The following is a 27879-nucleotide window of genomic DNA, read 5'->3' as shown; positions in this document are numbered from 1 at the left end:
CCATAAGGCTGGGAGTTCAATCCCAGCAGCCGGCTCAAGGTTGACTCAGCCTTCCATCCTTCCGAGGTCGGTAAAATGAGTACCCAGCTTGCTGGGGGGTAAACGGTAATGACTGGGGAAGGCACTGGCAAAGCACCCCGTATTGAGTCTGCCAAGAAAACGCTAGAGGGCGTTACCCCAAGGGTCAGACATGACTCGGGGCTTGCACAGGGGATACCTTTACCTTTACCTTACACTTATCTTTATTAAATTGCATCTTGTTCTCATTTGCCCATTTTTCCATTGTGTTCAGATCTCATTGAACTCTGTCTCTATCTTCCGGAGTATTTGCCAGTCCTCCCAATTTGGTGTCATCTGCAAACTTGATGAGTAGTCCCTCCACCCCCTCATCTAGATCATTAATAAATATGTTAAAAAGTACCAGGCCAAGCACCGAGCCCTGAGGTACCCCGCTACTCACCTCTCTCCAGTCTAATGAAACACCATTGACAACAACTCTTTGAGTGCGGTTCTCTAACCAATTCCCTATCCACCTGACTATTTAAAAATCCAGATTGCAGTCCTTCAATTTATCCATCAGAACATCATGGGGAACCTTGTCAAAAGCTTTACTAAAATCCAAGTAAATGACATCAACCGAATTTCCCCAATCCAGCAAACCTGTTACTTGGTCAAAAAAGGAAACCAGGTTGGTCTGGCAGGACCTGTTGGAGACAAATCCATGCTGACTTCCTTAGATCACCAAATTGTCCTCCAGATGTTTGCAGATAATTCCCTTTAATATCTGCTCCATTATCTTCCCCACAACAGAGGTCAGACTCACTGGTCTGTAGTTTCCCGGGTCATCCTTCCTCCCTTTTTTGAAGATCGGAATAACATTTGCGATATACTCGCCCATCCCTCCCCAAAATATTCAATGATGGGCCTGGAGGAGGTAGGAAGAAGACAGGCCCCAAGTGGGCATGAACATGGCTAAGCCTGTGGTTTGTGAGGCCCAGCTAGATAAAAGTCAAATTTGAGAGAAAGAATGGGTGGGGCTGCTAGATTTTATTAAGGACGCCTTCTCCCTCCCTCTCAATTGGAGCAGGGGCACCGGCTTGCCAAAGACACTTGCGCTTCACGGCCAGCCGTGCTTTCGGAGGAGGCTCTCACAGCCCCGTTTCCGTGGTGGGGTGGAGCGACGCCTGGCCGCACAATAGCACCTCGCGGCCGGCGGCCGAGGGAGAGGCGCTCTCTCCCACTCTCCGCTTAACTGCAGGGGCGATGATGAAGGCGAATGCAAACCCGTCTCATTGGCACCAGCCGGCCTTGTGGGAGGAGGCGGAAAAAGCGCTTTCTCGGGCATCCCTTTTCTGTCGGCCTCGCGATCTTCGCCTTTAAGATCCACGCCGGGCACAGCGACGTGGGGCGGCTGGAGCTCCAGGGCAGCAGGACCCGGAGCAGCCAGCAGAGGTGAGGCCGAGGGGCTCGGAGGACGAGGCCGGGCCGGGCACAGGAGGGCCTGCTCGGGGGACGGGGGGCTCGGCGGAGGCCAGCGGGAAGGATGCGGCGGCCGCAGCGGAGCGGAAGGGGAGCGCCGAGGCGGGCGCTGCGGCACCGGGGACGTGCGCGGGCAGCCGGGTGGGAGTGCAGGCACTGCTCCCTTTGGAGAGCAGTCCAGGCTGCTGGCGGGCGAGGAAGCCGGGTCGCCTTTCTGGGTTGCCCAGCAGCGATGAAGGGCGATCCCGGAGCGCCAGGGCCACGCTCAGCGAGCGGGGGGCGCTTTCTCCGCGGCGCGGCAGGGGCAGGCCGGCGGCTGGGACGGTGGCGCAGGGCGGGCATTTGGGAGAGGGGCCCGGATTTCTCGCGCCCAGTGACAGCGCGGGCGGGCGGCACGCCTGAGCCCTCCGACCCGGGTAAGGACTTCCCTCCCCCCGCGCACTGGCTCGTCGCCTGTCTCGCCCAGCAGCCGGGCAGGGTGATGTGCAGCGTGCTCGGCCTAAGCTGCTTTACGGCTTGGGCGGGCGGATGATGAGGCGCTCCTGCCCATTCAGCCGAGCTAAGAGCGTCTCCTCTCCGGGCTGCTTTCTGAACTGGGTTTGGCTTATGACTGTCAACATGCTTTTAGCCTTGTGCTGCATGGGCTGAAAGCAGCGTTTTGACAAGAGTGCCTTCCTGTTTTGCATTAACTTTCATTTTCCTGTGCCTTGGGAAGAACACAACATCGTGTTTTGTAGATAAGTAATATGTTATTATTATTTATTATTATATTACTTATCTACAAAACACGATGGTGTGTTCCTCACATAATAATAATAATAATAATAATAATAATAATAATAATAATAATAATAATAATAATAATAGTATGATCTACACATGTGCCACCAGAGATGTCTGTGGTGTTGACAAATTAAGGTACAATGCTGTATGTGTTTTATTTTTGCTTCCTTAATAATGGCTTCAGACATCATTGGAGTTTCTGTGTGCACTCTAAGCAAGTGGTATTTGGAATGTGCATATCCCCCCCCCCCCACCAAACAAAATGTTTGGCAGATACTCCATATTTGCTTAAAACAGAAGAAACTGGGCAAATAGCGTATATGCTTTCTAAGGGTAGAGGAACTGCATACTTCATAGAAGAACCATTTCTGCCGTGTCTCCTCAGATGTTTTCTACATGGAGAACGCAGTGTGAAGAGCAGATAGATATGCAGTAGGGTTCTGCGGTCAACCTGAGATCAGAAGTGCACGAAGCCCACTGTTTCGGGATGTGTGGCTGCTCTTCCTATGTTACCTGAGTCCTATGGGAAATACGAGTGGAACTTGGCTGATATCATTTGTTTCAAAAACAGAGCCTTTGGCATACACTGTCAAACATAATGTCTGTGCCTGTATGTGAGGAGGACTCTCAGGGAGAGACTCTGACCTGGATGGTCCAGGCTAGCCTGTTCTTGTCAGAGCTTGGAAGCTAAGGAGGGTTGGCACTGGGTAGGATTTGGAAGGAAGACCACCAAGCAAATGCCAGGATTGCCATGCAGAGGCGGGCAATGGCAGACCACCCCTTTCTCTTGCCTTGAAAACCCTATGGGGTTGCCATAAATCAGCTGTGACTTGATGGCACTTTACGGACACAGACCCTTTGGGCCACCAGTGTGGTGTCATGGTTAAGAGTGGGGTGCTGTACCCCGGAGAGCCAGGGTTGATTCCCCACTCCTCCGTCTGCAGCCAGCAGGGTGACCTTGAGCCAGTCACAGTTTTCTAGGGCTGTTTCTGCAGAGCAGTTCTCTCAGAGCTCTCTCAGCCCCACCGACCTCACAGGATGTCTGTTGTGGGAAGAGGATGGGAAAGGCGTTTGTAAAGCTGCTTTGGGACTCCTTCAGGTAGTGGAAAGCAGGGTATAAAAAACCCACTCCTTCTGCTTCTTCCTTTTGAGTCAGCATAGTTTGATTAGCCTATTCAAAGTGTGTACCCTGTCTCTAAAAGTGAAGGTTTCCAAATTGGCTAATTGCAATGTATAAAATCTAACATTTAGAAGGTAATCCTGCGTCATGCTCTAAGTCAGACTGTGGGTCTGGCAAGATCTGCTCTGCACTGAGTGGCAGCCGCTCTCCAGAGTCTCGGGTAGAGGTCTTGCACATCCCTGTTGTCCTATCTCTTTAACTGCATATGCCAGGAACTCAGCTTGGGACCTCTGCATTCAAAGCAGATGCTCTGGCACTGGGCCAGGGTCCCTTTCCAGAAGGATTATCTCCCTGCTGGGAAATAAAACCCTGGTTTCCTCTGTGTCAAGCTGGGGTACTTAACGGCTTTACTCACGAGGAGACAGTTAACACAATATAGGAATTTTTAAACTCGTTGATCTGGTTTAACACCATATTTTCAAAGCGCATTCCGTGTAATATCTAAAAAAAACTTCCATCCAACTTTCCATGCCACAATTTAGGGGTAATTGTCCACATCTCAGAAAAATATATGCCACTCCATAAACAGAGGGTAGGAACCACTGCCACATACTCTCACCACTCAGATATAACAGCTGTGTACTTTGGTGTTCTTCTTAGAACTCAAAAATTCTGGGCAGTTTTCTTAAGTTCTAATCCATGTACCATTTAAAGTGGTTCTCGTATGTACATTTATCTTGGCTTAAGCCCCACTGAATTTAGCAATGCTTTCTGTTGGAGAAAGTTATGCGTAAAGATCCAGGTCTATGATACAATTGCTGCTGAAATCAGTTGGGCAATTTCAGAGGCCCTACCTTTAGGTGACAGGGAATGCACAGTGTGTGGGAGATCCCAGATCTAGTCCTTTGCATTTCTAGTTGGAAGATTAATGAAAACTCTTCTTGGGGCCTTGGCAATCTCCTGCCCGTCAGAGTGGTATCAGGCTAGGTGGGGAAATGGTCTCATAGGATAAAATGGTTTTTATGGTGACCGTAAATATTGATGGGAATACAGATCAGGTGATAACTCTCATCTTGAGCATGTAACCTTGCACAGCAACAAGCAGGAATGCAAAGGCGTTGGCCCAGTTACAGTCACCTTCCCTTCCTCTCCCACAACAGACACCCTGTGAGGTAGGTGAGGCTGAGAGAGCTCTGAGAACTGTGTCTGGCCCAAGGTCACCCAGCTGTCTTCCTGTGGAGGAGGAGTGGGGAATCAAGCCTGGTTTTCCAGAGTGGTTTTCCGCTGCTCTGAATCCCTGTACCAAGCTGGCTTTCCCAAGTCACCAAGCCAGCCCAGCTGAATTTCTCCCAGAGGCAACCAGATCTTTAAAGAACATCACGGGCCGGTGGGCTCATTAATCCTGTCACACACACCTCCCCCCAGGACTGGGTTGAGGAGAGAGCCCAGGAGCAGCCAGGGAACAGGAGTCAGACCCATTCCCTGGCCGGAGGGAATAGTAGTTGGCAGAGCAGTGTGGGGAAACAGGGTGAAAGAACACCCCCCCCTGCTCCTCTTGCTCGATTCTGCAGATCCGCGTCCTGGAATAATTGCCCAACAAAAAGCAACCCTGGCTGATGAGAAAGCTCTGGACCTTGCTCCAGTGGATCCTGCCCTAAGTGTCAGGTCAAAGTCCTTTTTACAGAGAAGTACAGGGCAGCAAAACAAACTGTTAAGTCAGGTTTACTTGTAGAAAATTCTAACCCACACCTTAGTGCTTGTATCTGGCAACTAGAATAATCTAAAACAGGAACATATTTCTTGAGAAGATAATGTCCAAGAAGCTGCTGGAGATTATAAATCAAGCAAATCTATCTTACTGGTCTAGCATTTTTTTAACAGTCCCCCTGTGTTACCTGTTTAGATGTAAACCACAGACCTCTATATAAGGAATGGAAGCAGGGTCAGTTTGCACTTTGTCTGTTCTTGCCTGGAAGGTTTCAGGGAGAAATTGGGCAATTAGAATTAGTAAAGAGAGGTGCTGCATTAGGGTTTTGATACTAAAGGCTGCACAAGGAGTATTCAGTAGGATTGCCAACTGCCTGGAAAAATGGCCTGTCCCTTTCATAGAGGTATGGGAGGGGGGTATCAAGTGATGTTATTTAGCTCCCAGCCATGACAAGATTCAGTTGCCCTTCTGTACACATCCTCTGTTAAAAGGAAAGGGCATTTTGTGCCTATATAAGCTGCATGCCCTCTATGTTCTGACCCAATCTCTCTAGTTACCCTTTAACAACTATTTCTAGCTTTTTACAGATAAGTCATACTTATCTCTCAGCTTCACTTTCTGATTTCTAGACTTCACCTGAACTGCATTCTGCCCCCCCTCCCCGCTTCCCAATTGGCAACCCTAGAAAGGAACATTACACTACTTCCACATCTGCTGCCTGAAGCACCCACTTCATGGATGAAAGGATGCCTTGGGAATGAGAAAAATAAAAACCCATTGGCACCTTAAAAGACTGACACCATTTATTTCCGTGGGAGCTTTAGTGAGTCACAGCACACATCTTCTGATAGCTGTATTAATGAAATCTCATACTGGAATAAATTGTGTTAGTCTCTAAGTTGCCACTGGACTTACTTGGCTTCTCCCTGTCTTTGCAGTCATCTTGCAATGAAAACAGACTAATTGTAAACCTGCTATACTTTTGGAATATCCCCCGGACAAAGATGTCAGCTCGTTGAGATCACATAGTCTTTGGTACAGGGGATGTGTTTGGAATTCTTTCTGGAGCCCAAATACTTGTGTGAAGCAATAGATTTGCAAGCTCTTCCATGATCCTTCTGATTGGACCTGTAGGAAGTGCCTGCTCTAGTTCTCTACCGAACACAGCACAGACCAGGAGACGGGATATGACACCTTCCCCTTTACAAACTGGGTAACTGGCTACCACCAATGAATCTAGAGCAGTGGTTCTCAACCTTCCTAATGCCGCAACTCTTTAACATAGTTCCTCATGTTGTGGTGACCCCAAACCATAAAATTATGCAAGTGTTCTTTCACAGAAATTAAACCGAAACTGACCAATGGCTTGAAGATCCATTGTTCATGACTGTATATAAATTGTTCCCCCCCCCCCGGGGTTTCTCAGTTCAGTTCTGCCTCTTGTTCCACCATGCCGATCCTGCTCTTTTCTGCTGCTCCAGACGGACTATTTTGATCTACCCTGCAAGGCTGTTGTGTAGATGCCCCTCTGGCCAAGCTGCTTGCCCTGCCGTGACCCTGTGAAAGGGTCGTTCGACCCCCAAAGGGGTCCTGGCCCCCAGGTTGAGAACCACTGCTCTAGAGTGTCTCCTGCCATATGGAGTTATATGTCTAGTACTGTGTACCTACACTGCCATTTAGAGGCTCTGCCTAATTACTCTGCCTCCCACTCTGCTTCTGCAACCTATTGCCGTTTCATAATTGAGAGCTTTCAGGAATGGCAAGCTTCTGTACTGCCCCTCCCTGTTGCCACACGTAAGAGACCAGCACCAAGCCAGAAATAATAACTCTTCTTCTTCTTCTTCTTCTTAAGACCAACAGTTTTATTCTGAGCATAAGCTTTCATGTGTGCCACTAGATCCAAACTTTGTTCTGATGCTTCTGACCAACCTTGCTGAATCTATCTCCAGAGTCAGAGTCGTTAAAGAGAATCTTTCTGTTAAATGTTGTGATTTGGACAAAGTTTGTAGATACTGCTTAGGCTCTTAGAGATGGTAGTTCCTGAATGTTCTCTGGAAGGACAGACATTGCATAAGAACATAAGAGAAACCATGTTGGATCAGACCAATTGCCCATCCAGCCACACAGTGGTCAAAGCACAGGTGCCCTCAGGAGGGCCACCAGTGGGGTTGGGTTTCTGATCCCTCTAATGGAAGTAGAGTTGCCAACGGCTTGAAGGTCTGTCCCTTTAAGAAAGGCTTAATGGGTGTTATTTACTAAGTGATGTTATTTAGCTCCATTTCATTAAAAGTTTCAGCTGCTCGTTTCTGCACACTAGGCCCTTAGTTAAAGGGACAGGAAGTACAACAACACCTGATCCCATGATCCTGAAACATAATATGCAGCTTTTCTCAGTATAGAGTTGCAGTAATCAGAAATGTTACAGTTCTTAAATTCCTACCTTCCAGACAGTTAATGGGCCCAGAGCTAGTGTCAGGAAAAAGTGTCACCAAGGAATGCTCTCTGTTTCTCATCCTGTCTGTTTCAAGTTGAAAATCCCCATTTGATCCTATTTCTCCTTTATGCAAAATTAACCTGCGACCTGTCTTTTGTGTATGCCATTTTCTGTTTAACTATGTCTGATTTTCAATTTAAGTATACACATTTTTTCCGTCATATTACGTTGATGATGTATTTGTGGTATAAGAGCAACTGAACTGGCAATTTCCTTGGTGAAAATGGGTGGAAAGTGTTCACAACAACACATGTGAAGGACAAAGGGCACATTTGTACATCCCTGGTGTCCATCCTCATTACAACCTTCATGATTGCAAGATCAGTTTGGAGATAACATGCCAATGACAGAGTTGTTAAGGGAGGAGATAAAGCTCAAGTTGGTTATATTTATCCTCATTTTACTTAATTTCTAAGACCCAGAGTATGGTTGGAAGTCGGACAACAGAGCAGCCTTATTGCAACTAGACAAGCCTTTGCATGGGATATCTCCAGGGAACCCCCACAGACATGGCCTAGAGTTCCATGTTGGAAGAAAGGCAAGGGGTAGATGTGAAGAATATAGTCTTACTTTTAAAGGCTGATGGTTCTTTGAGTGTAAATTAACTAGCATTTGCATTGTTACTTCTCTGGACATCTCTCATGTTCATGAAAATGCATGTTAGTGAATTTGTTGAGTGCATTTTTATTCCACTCTTCTTCCAACAAACTCAATGTTATATACATGAATCTCCTTCAATTTTATCAATGTGAGGCAGTCCTCCTCAAAAGTCATACCTCTCTTCCAAGGCTCTGTCCCAATCTTTATGATTTTTGCAAATCCAAGTCATTGTCAAACAATCAGAGCCTGTGAAACTGGATGGGAGTGGCTTAGCTAGCCTTAGTTTAAGAAGGGTGAAGACAAACTCCCCCCCCCTCCCTTCAGACAGGAATTTTATAGCTCTGGAAAAGAGTGTCAGCTAAGCCACTGACCTTTGGCATTTAGTTATGGTTTGGGGGGTTGGCGTAGGGAAGACAGCTCATTTTAATGTGGCTCAGGCTGAATGTGAATTAAAGCCTCAAGGTTGCTCAGCAAATTTCACAGAAAGAAGGGATTTGAACATGGCTCTTTCTGGTACTAATTCACCATTTTAATCATTATATTGCCTAGGCTTTTCACACTAAAGCACATATATATCTGAAATAAAGCCCTGCTAATATGGCCATCAGTGCTTTACAAGTAGCCTTCTGCTGGATTATAGTACTGGAAAGTCATAGTTAACAAATGAATCATAGTACATATGCAGAAATAGTCTTCCTATTCAGATAATCTTTTTTAAAAACTCATACTTCTTTTCTTAAACAGCTACTTCAGTTTTGAAGGTTTTCCAGACATTAGTTTATATTTTTTTAATCAACATTTTTTCTTTGTAGAACTGAGCACTCAAAGAAGTGATATCCAGTTGTCACCATTGGGGAAGCTTAAATCTAGAATAGCCTATTGGCTAGCAGTTCTGGATGCATCCATTTATCTTCATTTTGCTGAGCTTCCCTTAAAGGAATTTGCAGTGTAGGTTATGTAATGTGTTCTGAGAGGCATTGAGAGAAAATCTGCTGACTGTAGTGAAAAAGGAACAGACATTTGTCTGAAGAGGTCCTGTTCCATGTTCCAGTCCTACCACTTCAGAGGCTCTGTGAGTGGCAGCATGTGGTAGATTACCAAGGTATCAAGAAACGTGGGACATGGAATGGGGTAAAATGTGTAGTGCTTATATAAGTATCTTATTTGAGGTAATGAATGGTGATTCATGATTAGTTTTTCATGAAGCCTAGGTTGGATCTTTGTCTTTTAGGGGGGACCCAGAGGGGAGCCTCTTTCTGGAAGACACTGGGGGCTATTGACAGCTCTCATTTTACTATTCTTCTACATCTACACAGCAATTTCAAGATAGATTTTGAGTGTGAATTATATCTGTATCCCTTTGGAGCAATGAGAAATTCCTGGGGTAATTAATTTATTTTGAACAAGCGAAAACACTGCTGATTTAGGATAACACAAAATACATTTTATGAAGAAGCAGAGCATAGTGGTAGCACGCTGACACAGCAGGCAGCAAACATGGCATCAGATTTCCACAGAGAAGTTGTCCATGGTGACTGTTAAAATGACCTAGGTATTGAGCATGGCAGAATGTATCTGCCTATGCTTCATCCAGTTCCTGTTCTAACGGCAGCTTAATGATCTTCCCTTTCCTTCCTGCTAGAGCTGCCTTGTGCCTTGCCATACCATTTGAACACTTAGAATTCTTGATTGCAATAAGCAATCAAAGCAAAGCTTAAGAACTTTCCATGTTTGTGGTAGCAGATGTGGTTTACCAGCTATTATATATGGACAAATAATACAGGCAAAAAAGAATCCTGTAAAAAAAAAGCTTCAGATAATCATCTAAGCTGGAGGCTTATCAGGGGTATACCCAGGAAAAGAGGATAATCTGAGCAAAGCGAGGTCTGTCCTTAAGATCTTTGAGATAATTCTGAATTTTGGCTTTTCAGGGGAATAAACAGCATTTCTTTTTTTTTCCTTCTTTTTTTAATGCTGCCCCTGGGCAGAAATAGAAAATATAACAATGGTGCCAAGACTACATATAGGCATCTATAGAAAACACCTCCTAATTTCTAAAAATACGTACATATGAAATTGTTGCTCTGTTGTAATATATTCAGATGTTGATAAGATTGTAAAGCCACTGGATTATGGAAGGTGGGCATTTACCTCTCCTGTGTTGTAATATAAGTATTTTAGCGATGGGAAGGGCACAGGCTGTCCACTTTTGTTTTATTTATTATACTAGTAAAAAAGCCCATTGTATAAAGAAGACAATGGGCGCTAGCAGACGGGGGCAGGCGAGGGGCGGAAGGCTACCTGTTAGAGGAGGCTGCCGGCGGCTCCTGACGGGTGCTCCTTGGCGGCTCGGCGGGGCTTGGTGGGGTTTTTTTTGTCTGTCAGTGGCTCCTGGGAGGTATGTTTTTCTGCGGGCAGGGAGGGCCCGGCAGCCGCGCTGTGCGCACGCGCGCTTGTCGGCTGTGGGTTTTTTTTCTTTCTGTTGGTGTCTCCTCGGAGGGAAGGTTTTTTGGCTGGCCGGCCCACCCCCCACCCGAGGCTCTCTGGAGCCTTCTCCCGGCCGGCGGAGCAGCCTCGCAGCGTCTACGACACTGCGAGGCCGCTCCGCCGGCTGGGAGAAGGCTGGCCGGCCCACCCCCCACCCGAGGCTCTTTCTCTCTCTTCTCCCGGGGGCTCCCTCGTCGTCGTCTTTCTCTGGTGGAGGCCTGACGCGGCGAGAGGCGCAAAGCGTCTCTCGCCGCTTCAGGCCGGCGGCAAAGGAGCAACTGCGAACCGCGCTGCGCGAGGCTCGCAGTTGCTGGGGCTGGGAATCAGAGGGACCAATCGGCAGGCGCTTTGCGCCTGCCGATTGGTCCCTCCAATTGTCTGTCATGAGGAAGGGTCCAATGTGGACCCTTCCTCATCCCGGACACATCCCGCCCCAGAACCCCTTACTGTCTTATTTAGTCCGTGGCGCCTGTGGCGCCATGGGCGTTTTACAGATTTATATACCTACCCTCCCCTGAAGCTCAGGGCAGTTGACAAATAACATGATAAATTTAACAATAGTGAAACAGTCATGACAGGAGAACAGTAACATAATGGAACAAACATGGTGAGAACATCCAATTTTAACTGTAACATACTGATGGTTCCTTTCACCCTTAGATTAGAAAAATAGCACCTAACCACAGTTATAGTATCATAGAGCCAGAAAGGCCATCTAGTCCAACCCCTTGTTTGATGCAGGAATGTGAGCAACGTTACACATACCACACCATTCCAGATTAGATTATTGTAAGACACTGTATTTTGGACTGCCTTTGAAAACTCCTCAGATGTTTCAGCTGGTCCAAAATACAGCAGCCTAGTTGTCAACAAGAGGTGGCAGGTTTGAGCATATTATGCATATTTTTAAATGACTACATTGATTGACAATTTATTTCTAGCCCCAGTTGAAAGACCTGGTGTTGACCTTTAAACCACTAAAGAGTTTGGGATCTAAAGACCAGAAAAACGGTCTACGAGCCCATCTCATACAGACAGAGTTGTCTGGAGAGGCCCTGTTCTGTGCCCCAGCTCCACCACTTCAGAGGCTCTGTGAGTGGCAACATGGTAGAGTACCAAGGTTTTGGAACTCCCTCCCCTGTGAAGGTTTTTTTTTTTTTTTTTTTTTTTTAGCCTTCTACAAATTAGCAGTCCACTCTGTTTAAGAGAGTATCTGGGGGTGGGCACATGGTACAGAATCTTTGCTGAAGCTAAGCAAGTCTGGCAGCACAGTCCCATGCGTGATTACACAGGAGTAAAACTTACTTCAGCTGAAAGGGAATCAAATCATTGGCCTGGGAGAGAATTTAATGAGCAGATGGGAGATGAGGAACATTGATTGTGCTTCTAATCATAATGCATTGCAAACTATAATATTTTTGCCTACAGCCTTTTAATTGGTTCTTTATTTTAATGTTTACATTTGGCTCTTGTTTAATTCTTGCAGATAAGGCAGCGCTGTAAGGAAGACAAGATGGACCTTGATGTGCTAAACATGTTTGTAATAGCTGGAGGCACTCTGGCCATCCCTATTCTGGCGTTCGTAGCATCCTTCCTTCTGTGGCCTTCTGCACTGATCAAAATATATTACTGGTACGTGTTTTTGTCTCACTAGATTAATTCCAGGTTTGATTTCAGTTGTTTCTGCAGAGCAGCATGTTACTTAAATTACATGCCCCGGTTGAATGACTGATAAATACCAGACACCTTTGAAATGAGGCCTGATGAAGAATAATTAATGTAAAAGAAGAAGAGATAACTGGAAAAGTATTTATTCACATGCAGAACCACTTGGGCTCATGCACTGAGCTTTGGGCTCTAGTGCCTAAGAAGATGATGGCATTTCATCCCTGTCTCTGGCTGTTAGTCTAGTACAGAGGATCATCTAGGCCAGTTCTTCTCATGATGAGGATGAGGAAGCACTTGCATATTCCCACCATAGCTGCAGTATAATTTGTGATGTGGATTATTGCCCAGTGATGCATGGATTGTTCATGCCATATTCTTTTGCTGAGAGGGAAGGAGTATTCAGCCATACTGTGCATTATTTATTTACTACTGTATGTGTTGTAGGCCAGTGGTCGCCGGGCCGCGAAGGCCTTGGCGCCGGGCCGCGGCTCCCTCTCCCCGCCCCTCCCTGCAGCAAAAAGCTCGCCACTCCGTGAGCAAATCGGCCGCCAAAGGGTACGATTAGCTTGTGGTCCGGCAAGCTTTTGGCTTCAGGAGGGGGGGGGGAGAGAAGCTTGCCAGGCCGCAAGCTAATCGGCCGCTTCAGCAGCCGATTTGCTCGCAGCCTGGAGGGGCGGGGAGAGGGAGCCGCATGCGCGTTTGCACTGCTGGCATGCCGGCGGCCGCGGCTCCCTCTCCCAGCCCATAAGCAGGAGCCTACTATCCATAAGAATTCCGTAAGCAGGATCCTACTATCACTGGGATAAAGGTAAAGGTAAGGGTATCCCTTGTGCAAGCACTGACTCATGTCTGATCCTTGGGGTGACGCTCTCTAGCGTTTTCATGGCAGACTCAATACGGGGCGGTTTGCCAGTGCCTTCCCCAGTCATTACTGTTTACCCCCAGCAAGCTGGGTACTCATTTTACCGACCTCGGAAGGATGGAAGGCTGAGTCAACTTGAGCCGGCTGCTAGGATCGAACTCCCAGCCTCATGGGCAGAGCTTCAGACTGCATGTCTTCTGCCTTACCACTCTGTGCCACAAGAGGCTCTCATCACTGTGATACGTACCATTAATTGCTATATGGGTCTACTCTAGTGACCATGTAAGTGTTCTCTGACTTTCTTCTTCTTGCAATAACTCAAACAACAAACATTTTCATCAAAGTAAGATAACATATTGCAAAGGAAAATGAACACCTCCATAATAATCACCCACCTCCACCCTGAAACCATGGATCTGAGGAAGCACACCTAGTGAAACCAACACATAATCAATGAGGCTATCACTTTTATGTGTCATACAGGTATAATCACCTACTGGATCTAATTTTCTGTATCCATTTAAAATCACAACACCAAGGTTTAATCTGCAATGAAACAGCTGCTTACCAGCTTAGAATCTCTAGATATCTTTATGTGTAAATATGGGTACAACAGCTTGTTCAAAACTTCCATTGGCTCTGATGATAGGAGAATGTCATCATTCTGCCCAAGATTAAAGTCACCCACTAGAAGTAACAATGCTCTTGGATATTGTGAAGTAACTTTATCCACCCCATCTCCCGCCCCCACTGTTATAACAAAGTATCTGGACATCAATATGAGATATTAACATGGGAAGATACATTGCAAAAATTAACAGAGAAAATGATGGAAACAGCAACAAACCCACAAGGGAGGCAATTAAAGTTATACAGGAGCAGTTAAGTGTTTTCAGAACTAAGCATGCTAGGTTAGACTTTGGATAACCTGTAGAAAAATTAGGGTGGGCATCTACTACATGGGAATTGAAACCTGGTAGATTAATATCTTCCCTGGCCCAATTTTCCTGAATCAAAGTAATCTGAAATGCTAGGAGAGATAATTTAATCCGCAGTTTCTCAACCTATTATTCCAACCTGTAATATTCCAAGATAAAATTTTTACACCAGAAGATGGAAACGGTCATTTTTGTGGAACTACAGACTCTGAAGCATTTGGTGGCCAGACATGAACATTGGGGTTGGAATTTCGTGAACTGGTTAGAACAACTGTTTCCAAATGAATGTGCTTTGAATTTTGGGACAAAATGTAAGGGCCTTCTCACTTAATCCACAAGCAGATCCACTGGTCAGGGGCAGTTCCACATTCTGATAGCCCTTTCTAACATTTTCTAAAGAAGACTGTAATTGGATCACCTTGTTCCATTGGAGGAAGAGCACCAACAGAGAATAACAATCTAGTCTCTACTGCATCTTCCTTTTGCTATAACATTTGAACCCCTAAGAACCCTTAAAGATTCAGGGCAACAGGAGGAAGCTTTATTGGAAACTAAGGAAGGCTATGATTTTATAATTATAGGAAGGGGTGAATGAGAAGGAAAAGAGAAATCAATTAACATGGGAATCTCAACTTCAGCTAGCCTAACAGATCTCTCTTTGCAACATTTAATTTTACTTAAATTCAGGTTCAGTAAACAGGGTTTCAGATTACCTAACGGTTGAACTCAGGAGTTCTTAATACCGTATTTGCCGGCGTATAAGATGACAATTCCCCCCTGAAAAACATGCCTTCAAAGTGGGGGGGCCGTCCTATATGCCGGGTGCACTTCAGTTGGGATAGATATAGCTGCCCATAATGGCCTCCCGAAGCTTGCCCGGTACCCATAGTGTAAGGTGACCAGAATTAAGGGACACCGAGGCAGCGGCAGCGGCGGCACCCCCCCCCCCACTGGGCTCACCAACTCTGCTGCTGTCTTGTGAACTCCTCCCAGCTCGGAACTCGCTGGGCCCGCCAAACTTGTGCCTGTGTGCACGCCCCAGCTCGCCACGGCAGCGACAGGCCCTCCCTCCCACATAAGACTCTGAAGCAGGAGGGGGAGAAAGAGAGAGAGCTCCCGAAGGGACGGGCGGGTGAGCAAGTGGCTAAGGAGTGGAGAAGGAGGAGGATGCTGGGGGGGGGGGAGGTGCCAGCCTCTGCTCCCTTTCCCTTTCGCGGTTTCTGGTGTTTTGAAGCCGCCCCCATTCAGGAAGAGAGCAAATGGAGCCAGCCTGGTGCTGGGGCCTGAAAGCTTGGCGCGCAGGGAACGCTACTCCTTGCTCTGCCCTCCGCTCACTCCCTCTTTGTTTGCAGTTAAATAAGCAGAGGAAGCTGTTTCAGTTCAATGCACAGAGGTGCCGCCTCAGAGAGAGAGAGAGAGAGAGAGAGAGAGAGAGAGAGAGAGAGAGAGAGAGAGAGAGAGAATTACCCCTCTCCTCTCACTTTTTTTGGGGGAAGGGAGGTAATCGCTAATCCGAGCATCCTTTCTTGCTTTCTTTTCTTTTTTATGTCTCTCTCTCTTTCTCTCTCTCTCCTCCCCCCCCTTCTGATGCTCTTTTATGTTTTATTTGGTGTGTGGAAGGTGTACGGAAGAGGGGGTAGTCTTATATGTCGAGTATATAACAAACTTTATATTTTGAGTGGAAATGTTGGGAGGTCATCTTATACACCCAGTCGTCTTATACGCCGGCAAATACGGTATATCTTTGGAATTTAAAGCACCCTTTAGCACAGCTGGTCTGAAGTTTTGGGCTGGGTTGTCATCAATATGCAGATGACACCCAGCTCTATCTCCTCATAGACAGCCAGCAGTACTCCCCCTGGATATGCTTACCAGATATAAGCTGTAGCTGAATGGTTAGAGCAGAGCTGCCTGAAACTCATCCTCCAAGATGGAGGTCCTGTGGCAGGACAGAAAGAGCATCTCCCCACCCTTGCAAGGGCGCAGCTTAACATCTCGCCCACAGCAAGGAATTTGGGGGTGATTTGGGATGCCTTCTTTTCAGTGAAGGCACAGATCACTGAGGTAGCAGGGCCCTTTGCTCTACGGGCACTAATCTGTAGGTGGTCCCTGACCCCAGAGAGATATGCCTGCCCTTGGCCAGGGCCTTTTTGGTTCTGGCCCCAACCTGCTGAGGGCGCTGACAGAGCGGTCAAAGTACTGCAGGGTCTGTAAAATGGAGCTCTTCCACCAGGTCTTGGATTGAGGCCAAATTCTTAAGGTCAATGCCCGCCCCCCTCCCCCCGGGCTGTGCTATTCCAAAGTGCAAACTCCCTGGTGAATGACTGTGGGGAGGTAGGAGAGTTCTCATAGCCATCTGATACTTATGGTAATTGTGAGACTTTTAACTTTGTTTTAAGAACTGGGTTTTTTATGAAGTTTATATTGTTATTGTAATCCCCTTGAGTCCCTGGAGGAAGGTGGACTACAAATGTAATAAATAATAATATTTCCAAATCTAGCAAAATCAGAGCAATGTGCAAACATACAAGTTGGAATCTGAATGGAATGAAATAACAAATGTAAGTGCTCATCGTGTTCAACCTGCTTCAGGTCAATAAATGATGTTGTTTACTGGCTCATTGGTGGACTAGTTCAGGGGTAGTCAACCTGTGGTCCTCCAGATGTCCATGGACTACAATGCTCATGAGCCCCTGCCAGCAAACACTGCCAGGGGCTCGTGGGAATTATAGTCCATGAACATCTGGAGGACCACAGGTTGACTACCCCTTGACGAGTTGATCTGCCTCCCTTGAGGAAGGAAAACATTTACATCTGGATAATCAGGTTCATAGGTTAAAAGAAGCAAACCCATTTGGTCGCCCTCCAGGAACAAATTCAGATGCCCGTTCAGATCTCAAGCCCTGCTCTGAAGTCAGCTCAGAATTATTCCTGTGACTCCTCAGGTTCACTAGCTGGTTAGATTTTTTGGGGGTAGTAGGCCACTCTTTTTATCTCCAGAGAAATAAGCTGTTATAAGGTTAAGTTTTTAATAAATTCTCTGTAGTATCTCTGTCATTAGATATGTTTGAGGTATTAGAAGTGTAAGTTCCACTGATCTAGCATGCTGGTGTAGCAGAGATGATGATAACAAATAATGAATCACTCTCTTGTTGCTGGAAGTCACTAATGGCTCTGGAGAAACGTAAGAAGGCAAATGCAGTCGTGAATTTATCTCAGGAAAGCAGGCAGGATGATCCTGAAGGAGACAATCAAATCTGTTTGAATACTTAAGAGTATTCAAAAAAGTCCTCTAGTTTAGTTTGTTTGCTCAGGGGAGGCAAGCATTCCTCTTCCAACAGAAACTCTCTTCATCCCCATAACTATGCCACGACTTCCTTTACTACTTAGTTTAACAGAGTAACAAGACAAACTATTCTCCAGACATTTGGATGAAAGTAGTTTCTGAGTCTCTAGGGCAGTGGTTCTCAGCCTTCCTAATGCTACGACCCTTTAATACAGTTCCTCATATTGTGGTGACCCCCAACCATAAAATTATGCAAGTTTTCTTTCACAGAAATTAAACCGAAACTGATCAATGGTGTGACGATCCATTGTTCATGATTGTATATAAATAGGGTTTTTTCCCGGGGTTTCTCAGTTCGGTTCTGCCTCTTGACCCACCATGCTGCTCTCACTCTTTCCACTGCTCCAGACAAACACTCTATCTTGATCTACCCTGCAAGGCTGTTGTGTGGATGGCTTGTCCTGCCGCGACCCCTGTGAAAGGGTCATCTGACCCCCAGGTTGAGAACCACTGCTCTAGGGTATATACTTCTTTAATTCCTTTGCCAGATGGCAGGAGTGTCTAGTTGTGTTGCAGGATCTGCACTTAGAGTAGAATTTTTGCATCACTTATTGGTGTTCAGGGCTTGGATTGATGCCTTTAATTGAAGATTGAAAGTTCTTCAGTGCCCAGTGAAAGTTCTTTCAGTGCTTTTGCATTTTTTTGAAGGAAGATAATTTCAGAATTGTTTGGAGAGGTGTGTAGTTAATTGACTTTAGCTTCTTGGCTTTTTTCTGAATATGCTCAGGAATATGGATTATCAGGAAGCACTGAGAATGATTAGAATGAGGGTGATTCACTTTGATTGTGCCAGTACATTAGACTGGGCAAGGCATGTATGCTCCATTTCTGCATCAGGGACGCCTCCCTGTTTGACCTTCACCTCGTATCTGAAACTTCTTATAATCCATAGCTGTAGGCATGCTTTTAAGTTTGCCAGAGTGAATGTCTTGCTGACTGAGAGGATGCTGTGCTAAAATTCCATTTTCAGAGCATTTTGTGGTTGTGTATCTAGGGCAATAGAGATGGTGGACCATCTTTTGTGGTTCATGGACTGTTCTCAGGGCTTTTTGGATTACTTATATTTTGCCAAGATAGTAGCTTCCAGTTGAGATCTGAGTAGTATTTCTGTTGTTAACAGATCTTGATTCAGAAATAACTTGATCTGTTACAAAATATTTGACAATAATGATCTCCTTAAAATGCCAAAATGAGTATTATCTTGCTGACCTTATGAATAATTGCATAGGTCTACTGTAATATCTTATTCCGATGACTTCTATAAATGTTTATGGATGTTATACATTTTAATATTTTTAAAATAAATTCTAGACTTTTATCATTTTTGTTGTTATTATTATTAATAATAAAATGTGTATACCATACTCCCAGTATGACTCAGGGCAGTGCACATGATAGGTTAAAATTAACAGTAAATTAAAACCAAAACAATAACATCAGCATTAATAGTATAAAACGTAATAAAAACATGAGTAACAATTAGCAGCATTTAAGCAATAGCACTGGGGAAGGCATTGGCAAACTACCCTGTATTGAGTCTGCCATGAAAACGCTAGAGGGCGTCACCCCAAGGGTCAGACATGACTCGGTGCTTGCACAGGGGGTACCTTTACCTTTACCTTAAGCAATAGCAGCATCCAGACATTTCACTGCCCATAGATCTCCAGACTGGATGCCACTCAATGGGGGTGTTTTGTAAGGGAGGGCCACAGATGTTATTAAGTCATTGGCCCCAACCAAAAGCTTGGTGGAAGAGCTCCATCTTGCAAGCCTTGCTGAACTGTGCCAGTTCCGATGGCCCAGAATCCAGAATTCAATCATACAGCTGCCAAAGCACAGGCCAAATGTGGGAGCTCCAAGGTGTTCTTGTGAGGACCCAAGCCGCTGCATTCTGCAACCAACTGCAATTTCCAGGTCAGGGATAAGGGAAGGCCCACGTAGTGAGTTACAGAAATCCAGTCTAGAGGGGAGTGTCTCATGGATCACCGTGGCTAGGTGTTCCAAGGCCAAATAGGGTGCTAGTAGTTTGCCTTGATGAAGATGGAAGTATGCCAGCCGCTCTAGTATCTTGATCTACACCTCCATGATAAGGGAGGTGTCAAATATCACAGCCAGGTTAAATGTGCAGGGATAAGCTGTACCCCTTCCAGGCTGGGTAGTCCTGCTTCCTCATATGGACGTTTCCTACCCAGCCTCAGGACCTCTTGTCTTTCAAAGGTTGGGTTTCAGGTGACTCTGCTTAATTCATCCCAGACATTTGGCGAATGACTCCAGGGGTGAATCTGGGCAGCCGTGCATCAGGAGGTAGGAGTATTGATGACACTCCAGTCCAAACCCTCTGATGAGCTAGGCAAGAGGGGGCATAAAGACAGAGAGCCGCACCCTCCCTGCAGAACTCCACAAGAATGCAGCAGTGCGATACATTCTCCCCAAATGCAACCCTCTGTCTGTGATGTTGGAGAAAGAAGAGGGACAGGGGTACCGAGGACATGTGGTTGACCTTACTGATGTTAGCAACCTATCCACTTTGGTCAGTTTGAGCCACCTGAAGACATCAAATACTCCCTCCAAAGGCAGCCAAAGGGCCTCTAGTTCCCTTTCTGTTTCAGTGGTGGCGGGGAGATCGTGGCAGAGCATTGAGATTTTATCTGCAAAAAAGCTCACAAATACCTTACAGCTTATGTCCAATTGACTAATATTTTGATGCGCCCCCATCGAGGGTTGTAAGGGATCTCAACACTTCTGCCAGGCATAAGCTAGTGGTTGCAATGGATTCTGGGAAAAAATCACGTTTCACAGGCTTCACCTAACATCTCATGGGTTCTCATAAACATCCTGTAAGATGTTCTGTAAACTTCATTGTGAGTTTTCGACCAAACTTGCTCTAGTCATCTCAGTTCCTGTTTTTTCTCACATAGCTCCTCTGAATACCAGGGAGTCCATCTAAGACGGGCGGAGAGGACATCAGGGGAGCGATCTCATTGATAGTGGCCAACATCTGGCTATTCTAGTCACTGACCAGCTCATCTAATGAGTCACCAGGAGGCATCAGGTCCCACAAAGCATTCGGGAATCTATCAGGATCCATAAGTCTCTGTGGGTGGGTCGGAATGTGCTTGTCACCCACATGAGAAGGGGGCAGCATACAGGGACAGGCCTTTGGAGTTTAGTTATCTGACCATGGCACAGCAATAATCGCCACCAGGGAGTCATTGAGGTTTGAATTTGTTCCTTTATCATTAAGCTCATACGAACAAAGGTCTTAAGCATAAAACCAATACATCACAGCCTAGAAAACCAGATAAAGCTAACATAATGTAACACAACATAATATGAATACAACAGAACAGACAGAAAGAAAAAATACCCAAACAATAAAACACATGTTTTATTGTTTTGGTATTTTACCTTTCTGCCTGTTCTGTTGTTATCCGTCATGTTGTGCTGGCTCTATCTCTTTTGCTCTGCTGTGATGTATTGGTTTTATGCTTAAGACCTTAGGTCCTATGAGCGTAATAATAAAGGACAGGATTAAAACCTCAATGGGTCTCTAAAGGCACTACTGCTGTTGCCATTCCATTAATATAAATGCTGCTAAGGAAAGATCGTGCTCTTTATTTTCTAGCCTTGCCTTAGTTACTGGTTGCTAGGCAATGTTATATTGCCCTGGTTACTTCGTCCAACTAGGGAGATCAGCATTCCGTGAGTATGGATGCCACTGGCTTGTTTCTAAGCTGGGGCAAATTGCTTGCCAGACAGGTTCATCAGACAGAAAAGCTATTTTAAACATAACAAGCAGGAATAATTGTCACAATAGGATTGGAATAAATGCCCCTGTAGACTTCACAAGAGGAGATCTGAAATAAAGGATTCAAAATTCCGATTCAGAAACCCTTTAATTGCATATAAAAACATCGTCAAAATAGGGATAATTCATAATTAAAGGTAAAGGTAAAGGTATCCCCTGTGCAAGCACCGGGTCATGTCTGACCCTTGGGGTGACGCCCTCTAGCGTTTTCATGGCAGACTCAATACGGGGTGGTTTGCCAGTGCCTTCCCCAGTCATTACTGTTTACCCCCCAGCAGCAAGCTGGGTACTCATTTTACCGACCTCGGAAGGATGGAAGGCTGAGTCAACCTTGAGCCGGCTGCTGGGATCGAACCCCCAGCCTCATGGGCAAAGCTTTCAGACGGCTGCCTTACCACTCTGCGCCACAGGAGGCTCTAATTCATAATTACTTGATAGTAATTACATAGTCTAAAATAAAACAAATAAGTGAAATAAAATAAACAGCAACCAACAATACATTCCTCCAAAGTGCCCAGCAATCAGCTGTTCTAGAACTGTTTCTTGCCCAGCCGATTGTCCCTTTGTATCACAGTGGCCAAGAATTCGGACACCAGTCCCGTTATTTCTGGGGACCTATTAGCTAGCAAGTGTCTAATGATTCCGTCCATGGGGCCAGAAAGTTAATAGGAACAATAAGTCGTTGTCTGAGCATAAAATGCAATGGGCAATAAAGTAAAATATGTGGCACTGAGTCAGGCTCTAATTGACAACATTTACATAATCTGTTCCCAATTGGTACATTGCTGTATCTACCTGCTAGGACAGCTGAGGGGAAGATGTTTAATCTAGCAAGCATAAAAGCATGACGATGGAGTGGGTTAATAAGACTTTGCATATAAGTAGCTCCCTGACCTGTACTGGAAGTCAGGTCGAAAAAGCGGGCGGGAACAAGTCCATTTGATTCCCGCTTCGATGGTCTGTCTCTCAATATCACAGATTCTCTGTCTAATAATGCTGAGTATTTGAGACTTCCAAATTTATACCCAGAGTGTGAATTTTATGTCGGATCTGCCGGTACCATTTAGAGACAAAGGGATCACTTAGCAGATCATACAAGAGACTATTAGGGGTGAAGCACAAAGGATTCATAGAGAGAAGTAAAAAGAGGCAGAAAGAGAAAAAGAAATCATTGGAGGAGTCATGTTTCCATTATGAACTAGAGAAAATAAAAAGGGCAAGAGGCTAAGAATTACTTCTCCATCTCTGACACCATATTGTGAATAGTAATAGCGGCATGCCTCTTATGTCAGTTTAGGAGAATCTGGCCTGCATAAGGAGTCAGTCCCTGATGGCTGTGTTCTACTGCAGGGACCATTAATGGGGCTGTGTTCCCATGACAAGTAGCCTTTTGTGCTACTCTCACAGCCGGCTGCAGCTTTGACAGCCTTCCTATGGAAAGGCTGAGTGGCTATGAAATGAAGAAGAAAAGTTGTTTTTTATACACCGCTTTTACCAGGAGGAGTCTCAGAGTGTCTTGCAATCACCTTCCTTTCCTTTCCCCATAATAGACACCCTGTGAGGTAGGTAGGGTTGAGAGAGCCCCAATATTACTGCTCTGTGAAAGCAGGACTAACAGGGCTGTGGCAAGCCCAAGATCACCCAGATAGCTGCAGGTGGAGGAGAGGGGTATCAAACCCAGTTTGCCAGATTAGAAGCCACCACTCTTAACCACTACACCATGCAGGGTGTCTAACAAACAGCTGTAACTTTTTGGAATTGAATCTTCTGTCAAAATGAATGTCATATGAAATGGGTGTGTGGGGTGGGGAAGTATCCTGTTGACAATTCTGAAGTATTTTTTTTCTGACTGAACCTCTTTCTGGGTTAAGATTCTGATGGAGTCAGGAGTGAAATAATATTTTCTTAATTATTGTTCTGTAAAGAGAAGCTTGGTGTACCAGACTGTTTTGTAACAGAAGGCCCAGAAACTTGTTCTTGACTGTATCTTGAAATACCGGAGGGAACTAGAATTGTTTATATGAATAGTTTGAGCTGACCAGGGAGGGAAGAAATGGAAGTTGCCTCTTGTGACCTTTCCGGGGAGCTGGCATGGATACAATGGGGTGGTCCTGTGGGATGTGCAAGGGGGTGGAGCCCCCAGGTTATTGGTTTGACCCATAAAGCATCATTTTCCCCGCCTTCAATGGATTGTTATAAAGTCTCAGGTAACCTTTTGTCCCCTGTGTCTATATTTCTTCTGCAGTAAAAATATAAAAGAAAGGTTTTTCTTGTGATTCTTTGGGATGGGCAAGAGGTACCACAATTTGGCTGTTTGGCCATCAGTTCCATTTCTTGTTTTCCTCCTTCTGTAGGGAGTATGTAAAAAAAAGGAAATGGTATTTGCAAACATGTGATATAAATGTATGGTGGGGGTGTTACATGTAGTAGTAACCAGGTACCCTGTAGCTCTAGGCATTCATACTCATCTCCAGAAAAAAGCTACCTGGAAGATGCTGTACAGATCTTTGAAATATTGTCTTTTCTGTGTTTCCACTCCATGCATGGTCCTTGCTGTCATCTCTGATGAGGACATGTTCTTGATCCCACTGTTTTTTTTCCTTTGGCAGAAGTGGTCCAAGTTAGGGCTTTCTCTTCATTATATTTTTTTATGGAAATGTAACTGTTAAGTGCCAGGGTCATCCTCTCCGCCCAAATAAGAATCTTATGGACAGTATGTAAAATAACTAATGCTTCCTCCTGTCATTAAAACTGGGTTAACAGAATGGATACAACACTGACATGTAGAATGGAACCCTTTGCTTTTGCAGAGAGTGGGAGGGATTTTAATTTGAAGAGCTTTTGTGCTTTCGTTTTCCATGGAAGAGCATGCAAATCCACTCCCAGCATCTCTGAGATGGAAGGAGGCACAGCATCTGTTCCAGCTAATAAATAGATAATTATCCTTCTGATGGATTTCTCAGGATGAGATGCTCTTTCACATTGAAGTGCAGTTAAAGAGAACAGGCTGGCTCAATAACAGCTTCTTTTTGCTGGTACTCCCCCACCCCCCGATCAATTAAAAGCATGTCACTGTCGTGCATGGGTCCTCAACCGTTTTGAGCATGTGGGTACTTTTGGAATTCTGACACAGGGTACTGGATGTATCCCCCAAATAGCTACCACAGGAAGCAGAACCTTAGTCACAGAGGAGGCCCAAGTGCAGGGGAGAAGAAGGACCATTTGAGAAATATACTGGGAAAAGGAGTGTGAGAGAATAAAGGAAACATCATGGTGGCAGCTGTCAATTAAATATTATTTTTGTCTGCATAGCCAGTTGGATCTTCAGTGGCCCTTCATCAGCCCTCATGGGCAAGAGTCCCACCTGCCCCCACACTCCTTGGTAGATGCCTAGAAAGGTGTTGAGGGGGCACCACATTGGGGAACCTGCTCTAGCTCATTGAAATGTTGTCTGTTGTAGGTTTGCAAACTGATTTCTAAATAATGTGTTCATGCTTTTTACAATTATAAACCTCTTGGAACTTTTTGAGGCTTGTACAATTATGATAATATATTTTGCTTTTAGGATGCGTTGTACAGATTTGGAGAACTGTGAAGTATAGGCTAGTGTAGTCTCTCTTGGCATTTGAAAGCAGAGTCCCTCCCTCTCTCTCCCTCGCCCTCTCTTTGTGTTAAGTGGTCTAGTTGCAGCTTCCACCTGTAATCATGTTAGCACTTTGTGAAGGATCCGTTCAGCTTTGGAGAGTTTATCTTTATCTTTTTTTTAAACTGTTGATCCATCTGTATGCGTTATTGAAATTACCAGTATGAAATGCTAACCAAAAAGCAAATTTGAGGCAAAATTCCCCTTTGGACATGGCAAGGTCTTTTAAGATTCAGTATATAATTTAAGTTCTCAAATCTGAATCTATGCATTTGTGGGTCAATTGAGGTGACATGTCAAACATGCATCAGAATTCCTTAAATGTTGAAGTCTCTCAGTGTGGATTCCATGAGAAGCCCTTAAAATAGTTTCATGTTGCTTAGACCACTGCAGTCCTGGTGGATTGGGCTTTGTGAAAACTGAGCTGAAATTTCCCCAAATGTAGTCTCTCTTTCTCTTTTTTCCGGTGGCTTTGAGCCTTCAAACTTCTAATCGGGGAAGCTGGAACAATGGTGATCCATCTACCAATGAGATACACAGATTTTATAACTCTTTGCATACTTATGGAAATCCTGAATAACGACACCAATGTTTTTCCAAGCTGATCATGCCTTGTTATAATATTAATGGTATAATAAATAATAATAGGAGGATTTTTAAAAATTTGCTTGTAGCAGTAGAAATTGAACACAGCAGGCCATAACTGAGAGCATGAGTCTTTAAAAATCAAATCAATAATATTGGTAGAGTTATTACACCATAGAGATAAGAACTATTCAGCCAAAGCAAGTCAGATCAAGGAATACTTTAAGGGTGTGTATCTGTAGATATAATCTATAGATACAATCTCCCATTCAAAACATAGTGAGTAAGAATATGATCCTTAGTCAATACATACATGATTTGGTGAACATTTAATATTCATAGAATATCTGGAAATATCACTAATTGTTGAGGACTCCAGGCATCAGTTGAGGACTCCAGGCATCAATGTTACTGTGTTGTGTAGATTACAATTGCTTAGTTAATGCCTTCTTTTCAGTCTAATTCATTCTCTCTGTGTCTCTCATTGGTTCACAATAACCAGCAGGCTGATTATACAGATCCCAGCATTTCTGCCCTTTTCAGTGTGGTTTGTTCTGTAAGGAGGGGTGGATTTGAGAAGATGGGGCACAGGTAGATTATTAAAAGGGAAAGCTAGTGTCTTGAATTGACATCGAAACAAACCAGGATTAGAAGTATCGCTGAGCTTGTGCCATATTCACTACATTGCCGTCCTTCTCCTTTGCCAGGTATTGGCGCCGAGCACTGGGCATGCAAGTTAGATATGCCAACTGTGACGACTACCAGTTTTGCTATTCCTACCGAGGGAGACCCGGGCACAGACCCACCATACTCATGTTACACGGATTCTCAGCTCACAAAGATATGTGGCTCTCTATAGTCAAGGTATGCTTTTGTCTCTCGGGCAGCAAAAGAAAAATACCACCTCATTAGGAGGGAAAAACTCTTTGTGGTTGTGCCTAAGTGCTGTTTCATATCTAATATTTCCTGTGCCTTTGCCACTGTGGCTGGCATCCATCTCGCATAGATATACGGACATTTGTAGGTAGATCAGTTTTAATCTGGCTGTCCAGCGGAACTGAGCTGTCAGCCATGAAATCAGGATTGGGAACAAGTCCAGATGGCCCAGTGGGTGTGCAATGCCCATCCGGGAGAGCAGGAAAAGGCATATGATAATATGGTTCCCACTTTGGAATAATATGGCATGGAAAGTGGAGAGACAGCTGTGCAGACTGAATAGCACAGAGTTGTCCTAGACAGCTCTGGAAACATTGGGCTATAACACTTCTGCATTTGCTTGTGAAAACACCTGTGGGCAGTAGAGCTGCTCTTGATGGGGCTGTTCCCTTTTAAGCCTTGAAATGAATTATTATGCGAGATGGGAAAGGGGGCTGTATTTATTTGCTTGCTTACCTGTTCACAAAGAATTTGCCTAATATGTCTAAAAACGAGCTGAAGACATGGACACTTCAGGTGGATGATATGTGTGTGTAATTCCTTCTCTGGCTCACACAAAAGTTATCCTGTATGCTTTGCTTGAAAGGAATACGTTGTGTAGGATCAGTGCTAAAATAGCCCAGCCGTTGCCAGTTCAAGGTTCAGAAACAACAGTGGCTGGAGACCTGTTCAGATTTGCTTTAGTAAAGTCTCTCCTTCAGCCTAACCACTTGGAGCTTGTTTTCTGCAGTTCCTTCCGAAGCACCTGCACTTGATTTGTGTTGATATGCCTGGCCATGAGGGCACTACCCGGTCATCTCTAGATGACTATTCAATTTATGGGCAAGTGAAAAGGATACACCAGGTAACATTTCGAGTTATTTCTTCCCCCATTGTTTACTTAATTGTTCCTATTCTACATTCTTGTATGCATGAATCACTTGAGGGTTCTTGTTTTGTTTTAATGAGATTACAAGCTCTTTTCACACATGTTGGACAATCCACTTTTAATGTGTTCTAGCGAAGATCGCTTGCAAGTGGATTTTGCTGTTTAATGCAGTAAACTCAGGTTGCGGAATGGATTGAAAGCGTGTGAAAGGTTGGTATAATGAAGAGGAGGGGAAAGTTATAAACCTGTGCTTGAACTGACATCTCTCACAGTGCCCCCCGAAGCAAATGTACATCCTTCTTTTCCCACTGAAGTCAATGAGCTTAGAAGGGTCCAAGGGTGGCATAGTTGACTCCTTGTTTACAGTGTTCCCCAGCAGCCACAGCCAGCCAGCCAGTCATTCTCATCTCTTGCCATCTCTCTGCCCCTTTGTCCCAAATCCTTAATCTTCTTAAGTCTTCTGAGTCTTGCTCCCTTCGTATCCTAGTACATCTCTGAATAAAAACAAAGTTGTAACTGCTCATGCATTGTTGACTAGAGACTCTTGTTTTCCA

The 27879-nt window shown here is 45.0% G+C and overlaps 1 protein-coding gene across 3 annotated transcripts in view; it reads left to right on the top strand.

The window, feature by feature from the left end:
• The first annotated feature begins 1173 nt into the window (after positions 1 to 1173).
• The window catches only part of LOC143831904 (monoacylglycerol lipase ABHD6-like), a 40530-nt gene continuing 13824 nt past the window's right edge, over positions 1174 to 27879 (top strand). Inside the window, exons 1-4 of one of the 3 annotated variants that reach the window (XM_077325441.1) lie at positions 1174 to 1452; positions 12158 to 12303; positions 26229 to 26385; positions 27188 to 27301. In XM_077325441.1, coding sequence (XP_077181556.1) covers positions 12185 to 12303; positions 26229 to 26385; positions 27188 to 27301 — 390 coding nt within the window. In that variant the 5' untranslated portion in view covers positions 1174 to 1452; positions 12158 to 12184. Of the gene's footprint in view, positions 1453 to 1656; positions 1896 to 9173; positions 9287 to 12157; positions 12304 to 26228; positions 26386 to 27187; positions 27302 to 27879 lie in introns of those variants that run through there. The other 2 variants (XM_077325443.1, XM_077325444.1) reach the window with 2 other exon arrangements.

Source organism: Paroedura picta, chromosome 3, assembly GCF_049243985.1.
Source record: "Paroedura picta isolate Pp20150507F chromosome 3, Ppicta_v3.0, whole genome shotgun sequence".
Classification (NCBI taxonomy): Eukaryota; Metazoa; Chordata; class Lepidosauria; order Squamata; family Gekkonidae; genus Paroedura; species Paroedura picta.
This window is presented reverse-complemented; position numbering and strand designations above follow the sequence as displayed.